We start from the raw sequence: 16396 nt of genomic DNA, 5'->3' as shown, positions 1-16396 counted from the left end.
CAGCACGGTAGTCTTCTGTTTGTACATGCTTGGCAGCGCTTTGCGTCGAACTTTGCGGCCCTCAGAACCCCGTCTGTACCGTTCGGTTATTATTCCGGTCCGGTCTGAATGCACAGTGGAATAAAACGCCATGAATCCCTGCTCGCCCTCTCTCTCTCTCTCTCTCTCTCTCTCTCTCTCTCTCTCTCTCTGTCTTTCTGTGCATCTGCGGCGCTGCAAACTGCACCGTTAACAGACAACCTCCCTCCTCCCACCCCCTTCTCGCTCTCGTTTCCCCCCCATTGTTCCCCCCTCTTCATGTGACCCCTGTGACCTGTGCTCTCTGACAGCACAGCCGAAGGACCCCATGCACTGGTTGCCATGGCAATGACCTTGGAGGGCCCCAGCCAGACATTCACCCGTCCACAGGAACACTCGCTTACACACTGCGGCAAAAGCCGAGCGATCGATATTCTATTATACGTCGGGGCGGCGGGAAGGAGGGGGAGCGGGTGGGGAGTCGCACTGCAGTGAGCTCACTGCAGAGACACCAGGGAAATTAGAACAAGGGTGAGAGTGAGAGGGTGTTTGTCAGCGAGAGTGACACAATGTGTGTGTGAAAGGGAGCAGGTTTGGCGGTGGAGCAGTCGCTGAAAGTTTTTGCTTCTCCGATCTTTGCCACAGCTGGCAAAGTATTGAAGTAACCCGTTCTCTCAGGTGATGCAGAATTAAACCATGCATGGCTTCCTGTGCACTAGATGATCTACAGGAGGTTTATTTAAAACAGATGACCTCTGAGAGGCTACAGCCTGAAGGTAGGGGCTTCAGGAATGCAACCTTTTCTTATTCTTGAGCCATGCTGCACCTCCACAATGCTTATTTTTATTGTTTACAATAATACTCAGTAATATCGTCTCTTACTGAAGCTCATATGTTGAAGTCAGGTGAGGCTGACATGTTCAGGTTTTGGTGCATTACCCTGGGCTGCTGCCAACTCTTCCCCTACAGCGATGCATTAAGATCAGAGACACCAGGTGGCTCTTTTATCCTCAGATTCATTTTAGGCCATTTCAGCTACAACCACTGCTACATATCTGCACCAAATCTACATTTATGTCATTAAATAATAATAAAAACTGAGTGGAGGAAGAATTAATGTGAAATATGAATATATAAGGACAACTATACTGCTAAAAGAAATAAAGGGAACATTTCACTTTAATTTTGTGTGTGGCTCCAAATCCAGGCCTCCATTGGTTAATAAATTTGATTTCCATTGATGATTTTTGTGTGATTTTGTTGTCAGCACATTCAACTTTGTACAGAACAAAGTATTCAATGAGAATATTTCATTCATTCAGATCTAGGATGTGTTATTTGAGTGTTCCCTTTATTTTTTTGAGCAGTGTATATTCAAGTAAGGGCGAAATATGTATCAAACGTAACAGAAGAACTTTTTCACTATCTGGTAAAATTTGGAGTTTGATTAAATTGTTTTCCAGGTTTGGAAATGTACTTATGATTATAAAATAGAGTAAAAAACGTTTAAATATCAGGATTTTATCAATCCTACTGCTTCCTACTAATCTTTTTTTTTTTACTGCTTCCACACTTGAAGCGATGTGTAACCTGGTTCACCATGAGTTTACAGTGAATTTAAGTTCATCCGTAAATTTATATTAAACTTTTGTGTTTCTGTTTGGAAAACTTCACTCTGGAAACTGGAGGAATTTCGACATGAAAGACGCAGGAAGTCAGTGACACAAAATCAAAGCCAAACACGCAGGTTTAGGTTGTATTAAATGTTCTAGATGTTTTATTGGTGTTGGTTTCATTTATTTGACACACAATATTTCTACAAGTTTTGTATGACTGTATTTTTTTCTTCTTCAATCTCATCCCTTTCTGTGGTCTGGGATGGACCCAGCTGAGACTGCTGGCCCCCTTCGACTGGTCTCCAACACGCAAGTGTGCACAGATCCGAGCCGGACTTATTGGGATCAGGACCTGGGGCCTGTAAGAAGGGCCCCGGGTGCATGGACTCATACTGTCGCCACTCGAACTACATCGCAGCACACTTTCACCACATCATACCTGCACACATGCCTTGATGGGGAACCTGAAGCCTTTTGGTTTGATAAACACAGCCTGACACCCTGCTTCGCTGTTACACTGAAGATTAGCCTCTTGAGAAACCAGCAAAAAAAAAACACAACAAAAAACAGAAAACAAAGAAAATACAAAAAGAGAGACACAGATCCTGACCAAAAGTGTTTATGCTCTTCATGAATGTCTCTCTTGCATTGCTTTTCAACATATTTTCAACATATTTCTTTTTTATTGTCTCATTTAAATTCAGGAATAGAATTATATAGATTTCCTAGAGCACACAGAAAGATTGAGTCGATTTACCAACTTGGGGTGGAGGGGATGTACTGTAATAGTTATTAACAACGACAATGGTTCACACTGTGCACACAAACAGAGACAAATGGGGCAGGAGGGAAAGGGAGAGGAGGGCTGTGAGAGACAGAAGGGAACAAGAGGGAGGACAGGACGCCATGAGATGTGCTTTGTTAAGCCTAAATGTGGAAAAGCTGCTCTCACACACCTTCTCTCCCGTATCAGAGATTAAAAAAAAAAAGACAAATAAATCATCAAAATCCCTCCTGCCCCCACATATTAAAAAAACAACAACACTGATTGTGGAAAACAGATGAAACGAAAAATAAAAATAGATGTAGTGAGATCGTCGGGGAGGTGACCACTCTGCGGTTCCTCCACAAACAGGAGACAGAGGCGAGAGGTGGCAGTCGAAGTGGTGGCCGGCGTTTGGGATCACTCGGTGTGATTTTTTAATCTGTGTATGATTGGAGGACAAGCAGAGGGCTGCTGGCGAGGAGAGAAAGGAGATGGGCCTACTAAAATACAGAGGGGATGGGAAAGAGGGGACAGGAAGCTGGATGGTCCTTTTTTTGCAGAGCATAGACACTCCATCTGTATCTTCAGCTCATTCAAATCTACATACACAATATGCAGCTGCCGTTTGGTAGATATATTGGTTTAAGTACACAGCAGTGAGAGAACACATGCAAAGAGTATCATAGGAGGTAAGGAGAAGGGGCGCAGGGCAATGTAGAAAGTTGTAAAGGTGCTTTTGCTGTTTTTAATCTTTGGGGCAGCTGTGATGGAAATTGCTTGAAAGCGGGTTTTGTCTTTAAAAGGGGGGCAGAGGGAATCTGGAGATGAGTCTTGCCGAGGATGAAGTGAAGGGGAGAACGGATGAGTAGAAGATGTAAAGGGGCTCGAGCAAAGGTGCTCCACTGATCAATAATATGTCTCCTTCTCCACCCAACCTGCAGCACAAACAAGAAAAACACAGAGAAGTTCACACTTGATGTTAGAAACATTTCAGGAAATGTGCATATTTGCATTCTTAAATAGCAACAACAAAAAGAAAACAGGTTCATCTGAGTAAATTATAGTTGAAAAGGTAATTTATTTCAGTAATTCAATTTAAAGGTGGCATGCTGATTCATGATTCGCAAAGTGATATGGCTCAAATGTTCATCTCTGTTCACTTTGATAGTTATGACACAGCTGATGAAACACAATATTTAATTTCCTTGAAATTTACAATAAAGATTTTAATACAGGAACATTTTTGCCTTCACAATCATGGTAAACCAGCAGGGCCTGTCACTGCCACCATCAACAAGAAAGGTAAGCCATAAAAGGTCAATGTGAAACATGCTGGTTGTTCACAGAGGGATGTATCTAAGTATATTTTGAAAGAAAGTTGAGTGGAAGGAAAATGTGTGCTAGAAAAAAACTACACATGGACAGAGAAGACTGTAGCCTAGAGAGGATTGAGAAGCAAAGCTAATTTGCAAGTTTGGAGCCATTGAGGTCAAAATCTTCAAGAGCCTCTACAGAAAGGTGTATCCTGGTTATGCTCCAATATTCCTGTCACATTCCTTATTTTAAGCCACTCCAGATTCAGAAATGTCAGAAATAAATCTGGAGTAAAGGAAAGAGGGAACAGACTGTGTAACTCTGTGATCCAAATATGAAAGTAAATTTTTATTTTATTTGAAAGTCATGGAATACTTCTTAAACTCACTATTGATATGTTTTTTTTTTTTGTTTAATGTTTTTAAATGAATAAATAAAAAATGTGAGAAGCAAAGACTTATGACCTAATCTGGAGTGAAATATTTTATACTAAATTCAGGAAACAACAACAACAACAAAAGGCTAAAAATAGAAGAAAAGCTGCTGGGAAAATGGCTTTGACCTTTATCAAGAGCACACACCAGCTTATTCTGACAACGGCTCTGCAGAACGTGACCTGCCTTTTTCTCTCCACTAAGAAACACTCCTGAACCTAAAGGACACCTTCTGGGTGGAGAGAAGAACCACTGTGCTTTTGAAAAACTCGCCAAAGAACAATTTCTGCACAACTTCAATCTTATGGAGAAGAACACAAAAGCGCGAAAATGTAAATCTCATATTTTCCTTACAACCAAAACCTTTAATAACCTTTAATAATAACCAAAACCTTTAATAATAACTTTAATAACAGTGACTTACCGCCAGGGTTCCGGCGGAGGATAAGTTTTCGTACTTCATCATAAACAAAGATGAGAAAACTATATGGGAATGCACAAAACCACCAGGAAGGCCTGCAAACAAGAAAGGAATCATAATCAAGCAAGCAAGAAATATGTCAGGTCTTAGAGCGAAACCTTGGTCTCTGAGACGTACTTTAGAGGATACATCCTGAGAGCCACATCCATGCCAGGGCAGTAGGACAGGAAGGCAGCCAGGGCAGTTTCTTCGAACAAGCCGAAGATCAAAATCTTGTTCCTGAGCGCAGAAACGCAGCAAGTATCAGTAAGAACAATTCATGAAGACTTTTAGACATGCTTATGTGTAGCTCCAGCACTCACTTCATGCCCTGCTGGAACACAGAGTTACGTCTGGTCTTGCAGATGATGAGATCGGCCCACTGCACCACCACGATGCTGACAAAGAAGGCTGTGTGACATGTAAACTCGACAATCTTCCTCTGTTCGTATGTCTGTGTGAGGAAGGAGACGACAGATAGAGAGTAAGACCAGCTGGCAAAAATATGAAGAAAGATACTGAAACTGCGGTAGAAAACAAAAGCACACGTACCCACTGCTGGCCGTAGCTGTCTTCCAGGTCGTTGCAACTGCGGTCATCCCAGTCGAGTCGGATGCCCAGAAGTCGACTGGGCAGGAAACCGTTTTCAGCCAGGATGACAAAGTAGCTGAAGAAGCCTCCCAAGGCCTGGATCATTCCTGTGGAGGCAGACAGGTGGAAATAATGTAGACATGGTTTATGTTCAACAAGTAAGACTAAAATAAGGTTTTATTAAAATAAATACTTCCAGGTAATCCATCTAAAAGAAGCCTAGGCATGCTTTACAGTTTCAGTAGATTTATTGATATCAACAAGTCTGTGTTTTTCTATTTGTGCTCCAAACCCTTCATACTATCTGTATAATCCACCTAAATACATGTTTTATTAGCCAATTAGTGTTGCAGTTTTGAGAATTTTAAAAGACAATAAGTAAAGATACCCAGAATATAATTTGTAGTTTATTTTTTCATTGTTGTTGACACCTTCATGTTTTGGTCCAACAAAAATGTGTTGTTGTTTTTAAAGTCAACCAAACGATCTTTAATTTCATGTTTCAAGAATTTAAACTGAAAATTTAATGATTTGATAAATTAGCAAAATCCAAGCTGTTTCAAAAAAATTGAAAATGATTTACAGCTGAAGTTCAGGATTTATTCATAGTGTTTCATGTGAGGGGGAATTAAAACCTAACATTTTAATTTCGGAGCAAAATTTACCTTTTCACTGTTAATGGTGAGGATATCACATTCAATAGGAATGAATGTGACCTTTTGTAGAATAAAGGGCCTATTATAAGTAATTTAACCGGCATTTATTCTAACCAGTAAAACATAATTACATTCACTAAAGATGTTTTTCTGATAGATACATAGAAAAATCTAACTTTTCAGAGGTTTAAATGTAAATATAGTCTATAGCAAATCACCCCATAATTTTAGCTGTCTTGATTTTTAACTTTCAAAGATAATTTTGATATCATTTGAAAGTTGTTTTGATACTTCTTCAGACAATAGCTTATATTTACATACAATTCTTGTGAATAATTGCAAGTACACTTAGTTTTAGTCTCTTTTTGCGCACCGATTTGTCCGTAAGCGATGCTGATGAGCCTCTCATTTACAAGCTTGTCTCTGAAGGGGTTCCTGGGCTGACGCTTCATGATGTCGCTCTCTGCTGCTTCATAAGCCAAAGAAATAGCTGGAACCTATCAAAGGAAGAGGAAGAGATAACCTTCAATACTACACAGCTGTTTCTAAGTGTATGTATATAAATTCACACTGTCTGGCTTTAATAGCCCTCACCATGTCAGTTCCCAAATCGATGCAGAGGATAGTGATGGTTCCCAGAGGCAGAGGGATGTTGGCGATGATGAAGAACAGGAAGGGGGTGATCTCTGGGATGTTGCTGGTCAAGGTGTAGGCGATGGACTTCTTCAGGTTATCAAAGATCAACCGGCCTGATGGTGAAAAAGTGGAAAAATCACATTAGACAACATTTACAATGGACATCTGGGCATAGAAATGCTAAGATGCTAAGCTATGTTCAAGATTCACACATTGACCAAAAGCCTTGGTCATAAACCTTCTGTCCTTCAGTCAGTACAGAAAGGAAAAACTTACAAAAAGTACTTTATGCTTAGTATGATGCAAAAATAAATAAAGATACTTTAAGCTGAACATTGTTTTTTTTTTTTTAAGTAATTTAAGATATAGATTAAACCAAACCTAGTTTACTGAGCCTAACTACATTCTGATTAACTGGCCCAGAATCAGATTGGTTAAAAGTTAAACCACACTTGGTTGACATAATACCCAAATTATGCTATTCTTCATTGATTTGTATATATTTTATTCATAAAGACTTCCCATCAGATTATGTTTTTCTGAAATCAAATTTTCCACCGTCTTCCATTATTTAAGGTTTCCATTATCAACACGTTATCGATCTCATCTCAGTCTCTCAGTCCTCTCCACTGAGCCTTCCCACCTTCTTCCACTCCAGTGACAATGGAGGCAAAGTTGTCATCCAATAAGATCATGTCTGCAGCCTGTTTGGACACATCGGAGCCTGAGATTCCCATGGCAACACCGATGTCGGCCTTTTTCAGAGCAGGAGAGTCATTCACACCATCACCTGTCACAGCGACAATGGCACCCTGAGAGAAAAGGCATGAGAACAGATGCTGAGATGATCTACTGGAACTGGATTTCATTTAAAAAATGGTCAAACTCAAACATTCTGAGAAGACTAAATAGTGGAAGTATTATTTATAATAAATGTGATCTTGTTTTTTTAAGGTATAAATACGATTATGTTTGACAGGTTGAATTTGTTTTCTGATGTAAACTGTTTAAACGATCTGAAATGCAACTAAAAGGTATTTTATTTATTTATTTAACTTCCTTCCTTTTGGCTGGAGATGTCCATTTACTGGACATCTAGCACCACCTGCTGGTGAACAAATATAACATGTCTGACACAGACTACTGTAATTCCAGACAGCACAACGTTTCTTATAAGCCTCTTCATTAAAACAATGTCAAAATGTCTCAACCTGTCTCTGGCATCCCTCCACAATGATGAGTTTCTGCTGTGGGGAGGTCCGAGCGAACACGATCTCTGTGTGATTCCTCAGGATGTCGTCCATCTGGTCCTGAGACAAGTCCTTCAGGTCCGAGCCATGAATCACGCAAGCTTTGGCATCCCTAAATGTAAACAGTAAACACTTAAGTTTTGTGGATACACCAGTATGCAAACAAATACATTTTTTTATTTGTTGTTGTGTATTATGTGTCTTTGTTGTTTATGTCAACGTGGATCATGAGTCTGTTGAATAAATAAATCAATCAAAAATGTATCATTCAGGTTGTTCTCTCACTAAAAGGTGCGTCCTTGCCTTCTGTGCATATCAGACAGCAAATGTTTACCTCGGGTTGACCTGAGCAACAGGTATGTTGAGACGAGCTGCGATGTCCTCCACTGTCTCGTTTCCCTCTGAGATGATGCCTACTCCCTTGGCAATGGCTTTGGCTGTGATTGGGTGGTCACCAGTGACCATGATGACCTACAACAGGAACCAATTTAATATTTTATCCATCCTTAAGATGCATCCAATCCAGTGATTTCGTATAACTCACCTTGATACCAGCGGATCTGCATTTTCCCACTGCGTCTGGCACCGCAGCACGAGGAGGATCGATCATGGACATGAGGCCTACAAAGCAAAGATTCTCCGTCTGGAAGTTAACATCATCTGTGTCGAAGGCAAAACCTTTGGGGTACTGGTCTTCTGGCAGGAGCAAGTGACAGAAACCTGCAGGGGAAAGCCAATTGTTACTACTTGTAATTCATTTTTCTTCACTCTGTCCATTTTTGTCATATTCTATAAATTACTATAAATTTAAAATTTCTTGAGTTGACAATGGACTGATTTAAGAAAAGTGTAAACTATTCTTTGAGCACTACTGTTGACTTCAACAACAAATATCATCTATCTTCACCATACTGGTGAAGATAGATGAGCGTGTCCTCACCCAGGACACGCTCTCCCAGTCCTCCCAGCTCCATGTATGCACTCTGGAAAGCCTCCTTCATCTCCTCATCCATAGGCTGCTCTTTGCCCTGAATCACGATGGTTGAACAACGGTCTAGGATCCTCTCAGGGGCACCCTTCATCACCAGCAGGTAGCGGTTGTCATTGGGATCCTCTGTCTCATGTATTGAAAGCTGAATGACAAAAATTGAGATTGAGATAAACCCTGCTGCGTAAGGCATCCAGTTCCTTTCAAAAGTATTCATACACCTTGAACTTTTCCGTAATTTGTTGCACTGCAAACACAAACTTCACAAAACAAAGTGGTAAATGTAAGTGTTGCATGCATTTGCATTTGCTTCTCCTGAACTGCACTCATGAATAAAACCTAGAGGAATCAATTGCCTTCAGAAGTCACATGATTCATAAAAAGTGACCCTTTGTGTGTAATTGATCTCAGTATAAATACAGTCGTCTTCAAAGAACATTTGTGCAGTGAAAACCTAATCCTGCAAATAGATCTGAAAAGACCATCCCCATGATGAAGCATGGTGGTAGAACCATTATGCTTTGGGTCTGTTTCTCATTAGGAGGATCAGGGAAGCTGATCTGACTTCATGGAAAGCTGGATGAAGCTAAATGTTGAGCTAAATCTGAGTGGAAACATGGGACTGTGGAGGAAGTTCAGCTTCCAGCAAAATCCATAAACATACAACAAGAGCTAGATTTCAGGTTTAGGTCAAAACATATTCATGTGTAAAATTGACCTAGTCAAAGCCCAAAAAAATCCACATTACTTGATGTGGATCTAAAATCTACATAAAGTAAAATAAACTGGAGTTCAAATGGTATGAATACTTTAGAAATGCATTGATAATATGATGATACAGTTAAACTAAAAAAAAAACAAATAGATGATGCAACTTAAAAAAAAATTAGTTAATTTATTACAAGTAATCAAACTGAGTTTAACCAAGTAAATACTCAAGTTTATTAAGGTGTCATGTTAATCAAATGTAAATAGAGTAAGTTTGACAAACTCAATTAAATTACATGAAGCAAATAAACTAAACACCATTCTCTTGTTTCAGAGTGTAATAAAAGTTGTCCATAGGCATCAATATTGAGGAAAGTACCTACCTGGTATTTGTTGGTGGAGTTGAAGGGGATCTCGGCCACTTTCTTGTTCTTGTCCCGCATCAACCTGACGGAGCCGCAGGACAGCTCAATACATTTCAGCAGAGCTGACTCCGAGGCGTCTCCGGCCACGTCTCGCTTCAGGATGGGCACGGAGTCTTGGGCGGCTTTGAACTGCGCACGGTTACACAGAGCAGCAATACGGGACAAAGCCTGCCATGTTGCTGAGCTCTTGTCGAAAGAAGCACCTGAGGGAAGGATGGGAAGGACGGGATGGGTTAGAGCTGTGCAGCATGTTTTAAACGCCTGCGCCGTCTGTGCCACATGGCCTTTCCTCTCTAACCTGACTGATCCTCGGTGGTGTCGGCCTCATGGATCTGGTTGTCGAACCACATGTGGGCTACGGTCATCCTGTTCTGGGTCAGGGTGCCTGTCTTGTCAGAGCAGATGGTGGAGGTGGAGCCCAAGGTTTCCACAGCTTCCAAGTTCTTAACCAGGCAGTTCTTTTTCGCCATACGCTTGGCAGTCAGAGTCAGACACACCTGCAGGCACACACACATAACGTTAGCATTCACTGTATTCCCCTAAAATACGTGAATCCAGAACCTCTGGACCCTTACAGTGACGGTGGCCAGCAGTCCCTCAGGCACATTAGCCACAATGATGCCAATAAGGAAGATGACAGCCTCCAGCCAGGAGTAACCCAGGATGATGGCCAGGATGAAAAAGGTCACGCCCAGGAAGACGGCCACACCTGTGATGATGTGGATGAAGTGTTCGATCTCCTTGGCGATGGGGGTTTTGCCGGTGTCCAAACCGGAGGCCAGAGTAGCAATGCGGCCCATGACTGTGCGATCTCCGGTGTAGATGACAATACCACGTGCTGTGCCTGGTTAGACACAAAAACAAGAGCAACACGGAACCACATACTGTAAGTGACAAAAGTCATATCAGGGATCTCTACTTAAATTGTGCTTTTTCCTTAAGTTTTCAGAGGCAACAGTAGAGTCCTTTAAAAATATTGGTGCACCTTGTAAAGCCTTGTATGAACACCTTGAAATAAATGGTTGTAATGGAGATTATGTAACGCCAATATGCTGCTTTTTACTGCCGTTTTACTTTTTCTCCTCTTCCAGGCTCCTAACTGTAAAAAATAAACCTGGGTCCTCATTCAGATTTAATGGTCACAGGTCCAGTTTGAATCCAGAAGTGTCTAAACATTTAACCATGTGGGTCAAAATTATTCAAAAGTATTCATAGGTAACAAAATTCTAATTTATTTCCAAATTAAAAATACCAAATTTGTTGTTAATTCATTTTTATTTATACCTGTTAAACAAAAAAACTAATATGTAATAATATAATTTTAATAAAACTAACAAACAAAATTGACTGGTAAATTATTGTAAAAATGTTTGTAAAACAAAAAGAAAAGCTTTCAAACTTCCTAAATTTCCAGGTTAATTTCATATTTTCTTTGTTAAAAATGCAACAAAATCTTTATATACGTCGCAGGATGTTTAATGGTACTATATTACTAGTAAATATAGTAATTTTTTTACTATAACATTAAAATGAAAACAAACAAAAAAACATGGTAAATAAAATACAAAAACTTTGTGATGTCTCAAACCTTTTCCATTTTAAGAAGCTCTTAACTTAATATGCATCAGTGAAAACCTCTTTTTTTAAGTGTCCCTGTGAACCAGCCGCCTGTACAGAAGGGTAACATTTATCCAATTTTAGAATATTGATCGCTGGCTGCACTAATTTATTAAGAGGGCCGGAGATAAACCACAGGCCACACGTTGGAAACCTTGTATTAAATATCTAAATAATTTAATTAACTCTTAATATGGGCAAATTTAGGTGAACAGCTATTTTCTTGTAGCCAGTTTCATCAACTGCAAAGATCAACACACATTTACTTGACACATTCTTCTGTCTTTCCCATTTTGAAGCGTCCATATAATAAATTATCCTCTGTATCCCTCTATGTTTATGCCTGACACTCTGATCAGCTGGAAAAGTAAAACAGAAATGCGACACTGCATTGGTTTAATAATGAAATAATTGCTTTTGTTTTTGAGAAGGATTTCTATTCCTTAGAGGACATAATGTTCTCAAATTAAAGACCAGATTTTGTAATGTTTTTGCATGAAGTCACCAATAATTGTGGAGGTTGCTATAGATGTGCAAAATGACATAATTTATAGATCATTGTTCGCTGCCAGTACCTTCCACACAGTTGGTGGAGAAGAAAGCAATGTTGCGGGTCTCCAGAGGGTTGTCATGGGTGCAGTCAGGTGACCTGCTTTGTGGCTCTGATTCTCCTGTCAAGGAGGAGTTATCCACCTGTCGGAAAGCACAGAAATAGATACAAAAATGAATCAAAATACACTAAAACTGATATAATTTCAACTGTTGCACCGGTTTGAGTCTGTGTCTGTACCTTGCAGCCATGAGCAGAAATCACCCTGATGTCAGCAGGGATCCTGTCTCCTCCCTTCACCTCAATCAGATCTCCAGCCACAACTTCTTCAGCGTTGATCTGCACCTTCTCACCCTCGCGGATCACCAGCGCTTGCTGCAGGGACACAGGGTGGAGAATACATGAACATATAAATAAATAGATTGTGAGGAGCTAAAGTTGGTTTGAGAGCTTGAGGGCTCAAATTAAACCTTTATGGAGACATTAACTGCAGCTCCATCAGGATTTCCAAGTGTTCATTTTGTCTTTTTTTTGTAAATAAATTCATGCAATGGGTTTGTAAAGCACATTCTGTACAAATTTCCAGATACATGCTGTATTTCACTTGGATTTCTGTTGAAACACAGTGTTGTCACCATTATGCAGTGGGGATAATTTTCATCCGGAGGAACAAGGAAGATGATCGATATGACGAGAACAGTTTAATCACGAGACCAAAAAGCTGAGAAGTTGTCCTATTTTATTTTGAATAAGTTTGAATTGACAAACACTAACACTAGGTTTGACAAAAAATAAATTTGTGATTAAAAATCCATTTAATTTTTCAGAAATCTTTGATTTTGTCATCCATATTCGACTTTTCTTTATGATCCAGGCCATTATAATATAACTTTCCCACACTCAGCAGAAACTCTATCACTGCAAACATTTCACTCTCACAATAATAGCTTGTATTTTTCAAATTTGACAAGAAAAATTATAACGTTTCCTATATTTCCTGCATTCTTACCTGTGGCACCATGTTCTTAAAAGACTCCATGATTTTGGAGCTCTTGGCCTCTTGGAAGTATGAGAAGCAACCAGTGATGACGACTACGGCTGTGAGCACAATACCTAGGTACAACTGTGGCAGAGAAGAGACAGAGAAGCAGGTTAACATCTGCACAGGTGTGAAGAGCAAAGCTGCAGTGCGTGACACTAAACTCAATTAGTCAAGGTTTTATTTTTATTTGCTTCTTCAGACTCATGAGTGTGACGGAGGCGCCGATGAGGTGTAGCCGCTCCATATGTGGACGTGTTTATGTAGAAAAATGACGAGAGCTTTGCTCACATTGTCGCCTGCAGGGTCGTCCTCTGTGGCTGCCTGGATGGCGTAGGCTAGAAAGCAGAGAATGGCGCCGATCCACAGCAGGATGGAGAACCCACCAAACAGCTGGCGACAGAACTTGATCCACTCCGGGGTGGTGGGCGGAGGGGTGAGAGCGTTGGGACCATCTCGGATCAGAATCTCCGCTGCCTTGGCATTGGTCAGTCCCTGGGCAGAGAAGGGAGGAAGGATGCACGTCAACATCAGGGTGAACTGATTACAAAACACATAATCTTAGTGATTTTATAGTGACAATTGGGTCTGCATTTATTTTTGACTTCTCTAATCTAAACAAGGTTAAAATCATACAGACACATATTATGTCAGAAGCCTGTAAATGGCTGCAAACAGTGTAGTCAAGATGCAACTTGCTAAGAGATAATGAATCAAATATAAGTGAGGATAAGCATTTGAGCTTGTACATATAATTATGACTCCTTGCAGATTAGAGAAAAATACTTTTATTTTAGACTCCCAAGGCTAATTTTTAAAGTTATCTTATGGTAATTTGATCCTAAAATTAGAAATTTATCATAAAATAGTTACATTACAGTTGATTGAAACCTTTAATTTTCTGTGTGCCTGTATTTCTACTTGAGGACCATTCTCACTGCTGTATGTCATCTGAATCGGTCTGCTGCCACCTTGTGGTGAACCATGAAAACGTGACTCACCTGAACAATATCAGTCTGGAATTTTCTGCATACTTCCTCTACAGACATCTTATGTTCCGTCTGCAAAAAAACAACAACACAAAACAAAACAAAGACACAAAGAAACAAACAAAAACACCTATTAATACATTGCGATGTCAGAAATCGTGTGCCTTGTAATCATTTGTCCATGCAATATTAAGCAGAAACAGTCCTGAACGATAATAAATATATGGCAGGTTTTCTGTATTTGTAAAGCACCCGCATAAAATATTTATAATGGTACTCCATGCATGCAGTTCACCTGAGAGATTAGAGTCTTAAGGCAGCCAGGTATGGCAGCCCTGTTGTCTGTTTCTTGAGCTGAAATGTGGAGTCAAACTCACAGCATCCAGATAAAAAGTCAAATGCCTCTAATGGGCAAAACATCAACCTTTAGGCTTCTTCTTGCCAAAGAAAATACCTTCACCAAAGGCATGGAGTATTTAAAAAAATAAAAATAAATAAAATAATAATAATAATAATAATAATTTAAAAAATAACCCAATTGACAGGTTACAAAGTGAAATAATTTACAATATATTTAGCTATAAAACACACGAAGAGAAGGTTTTACTCACAATGGGCACTTCCTTCTTCAGGTCATCCATGTCCTTGGCCCCCTTCTTCTTCTTGGGGGATCGGTCATCTTTGTCCTGTGTGGTGGCAACGCGGTAACTGTCTGAACGTCCATACTACAGACACACACACATGTTTTACACATGCCCTCGGACTACACTGAGGAGAAAGCCTTTGTGTTTGAGTTTAGCTGCTCTCACATAAACTAAAGAACTCGACACATTGAGGATCTTTTCTATTTTTCTAGGAGTATCTATCATTCACAAACTGCACCAGAAATTAGGGATGATTGATCTTTTTCTACAAGTTTAAATACTCCAAAAACTATGTTGTAGCCTAATGAGGTGGCCTTGAGAGGTTCGGTAATCTCAGCTAGTGAGGAAAGTAAAAGATTAAAAACATTAATATATATATAAAAAATGCTATTCAAAGTGAAAACCAAAGGCGTATGCCTGAACATACCACTATTAAAAGAGCACTGTGAAGTCACATCAAAGCCTTAAGCTGTTGTCTCTGCCAGACCCATCTGGCATCCACTGATCAAATGCTCTGACAAACAAAACGCCCAGAAGGTCACACCACCACCTAATAGAGTGAAAATGGTTTAACCTGCTCCTTTTTATTTAATTATAAAGCAGGAAGCCATGAGGACATCAGAGGGAGGCAGAGCAGAATCCAAGGCTGCACACCGATCAAAGCACTTCTTCTTATGTTCGAATATGCTTTGTAATATTAGAGGCGAGCCGTTGCTGTCAAGATTAGTAAATATAAACCCACAGGACAAAAATCAGACTTTATCTTACAATTTCATTTTGACCTATTTATCCAGGTTGGTCAATTCTAAGTCTTATTTACCTGGCCAACATGCAGCTGAAAAGGAAGACACACACACAAAAAAAACTATTCTACACCTGATTTTAATTCAAAGTAGCAATGAACAAAATAAAGAACAAACAGAAGAGACCAGGAAAGATTAAAGTGCACAGCAAGTATAGTGACAAATTAAAAGTATTTGGCTTAATGCAGAAAACTGCATTTTCATACATGGGACAGCGTTTCGCAAAATCGTCCGTACCTCCCAAATCTTTCAATATTTAGATTTATGTATTTTAATACGATCCTCGTGAGTCTGCATCTTATAGAACCTAATTTCACTGCTGTAGTAGCTGCAGGTCTTTTGAGGCATGTCTCCACCTGCTTTGATCATCTTGAGACTGAAACTGTGGCCCATTCTTCTTTGCACAATAACGAATCCATAACAAGGGACGGACAGAGAGTATTTAGCATTTAGACCTGGACTTTAATGGGGTAATACATGAATAGGCTTCAGTCTAAGCGACTCTATTGTAGCCCTGGGTTTAGGTTCATACACACTCCTCCATCCCAGGGGTTTTCATCCAGCATTTCCTTTTCTAAAGTCTGACAGGCTTCCCAATCCCTGTTTTAGAAAAGCATCCTGCCACTACCATGTGTGGAAGTGGAATGATTTGTTTATGGTGACGAGCAGTCTTCATTTTCTACCTCACATAACATGTCACACATTGTTCTGAAAATTATTAAACCCATTTCATGATGCTTTTTCACCAGTATTTTCTAAGAAACATCTGAGGTCTTCATAGAGAGCTACATTTGTACTGAAACTAAACTAAATACTAGTTAGCTCAATTTGTACATTCAGCATCTTCAGAAGGCAAAACACTACACAGGATTTTGTTTTAGAGTGTTTGATT

The 16396-nt window shown here is 39.8% G+C and overlaps 1 protein-coding gene across 2 annotated transcripts in view; it reads right to left on the bottom strand.

Moving 5' to 3' along the window:
* Positions 1-1766: 1766 nt before the first annotated feature.
* Positions 1767-16396, bottom strand: part of atp1a3b (ATPase Na+/K+ transporting subunit alpha 3b) — a 28206-nt gene continuing 13576 nt past the window's right edge. The window contains exons 3-23 of one of the 2 annotated variants that reach the window (XM_007550215.2): positions 14669-14782; positions 14070-14129; positions 13360-13563; positions 13039-13152; positions 12270-12404; positions 12055-12172; positions 10438-10706; positions 10161-10359; positions 9821-10065; positions 8682-8874; positions 8286-8461; positions 8076-8212; positions 7703-7853; positions 7135-7303; positions 6450-6604; positions 6229-6352; positions 5161-5306; positions 4932-5062; positions 4747-4848; positions 4573-4664; positions 1767-3335 (exon numbers count right to left, since the gene is read on the bottom strand). In XM_007550215.2, coding sequence (XP_007550277.1) covers positions 3307-3335; positions 4573-4664; positions 4747-4848; positions 4932-5062; positions 5161-5306; positions 6229-6352; positions 6450-6604; positions 7135-7303; positions 7703-7853; positions 8076-8212; positions 8286-8461; positions 8682-8874; positions 9821-10065; positions 10161-10359; positions 10438-10706; positions 12055-12172; positions 12270-12404; positions 13039-13152; positions 13360-13563; positions 14070-14129; positions 14669-14782 — 3063 coding nt within the window. In that variant the 3' untranslated portion in view covers positions 1767-3306. The remainder of the gene's footprint in view (positions 3336-4572; positions 4665-4746; positions 4849-4931; positions 5063-5160; positions 5307-6228; positions 6353-6449; positions 6605-7134; positions 7304-7702; positions 7854-8075; positions 8213-8285; positions 8462-8681; positions 8875-9820; positions 10066-10160; positions 10360-10437; positions 10707-12054; positions 12173-12269; positions 12405-13038; positions 13153-13359; positions 13564-14069; positions 14130-14668; positions 14783-16396) is intronic. The other variant, XM_007550216.2, reaches the window with a different exon arrangement.

Source organism: Poecilia formosa, unplaced genomic scaffold, assembly GCF_000485575.1.
Source record: "Poecilia formosa unplaced genomic scaffold, Poecilia_formosa-5.1.2 Scaffold34, whole genome shotgun sequence".
NCBI classification, from domain to species: domain Eukaryota; kingdom Metazoa; phylum Chordata; class Actinopteri; order Cyprinodontiformes; family Poeciliidae; genus Poecilia; species Poecilia formosa.
Note: the sequence above shows the minus strand (reverse complement) of the source record. Positions and strands in the feature narration are given on the sequence as shown.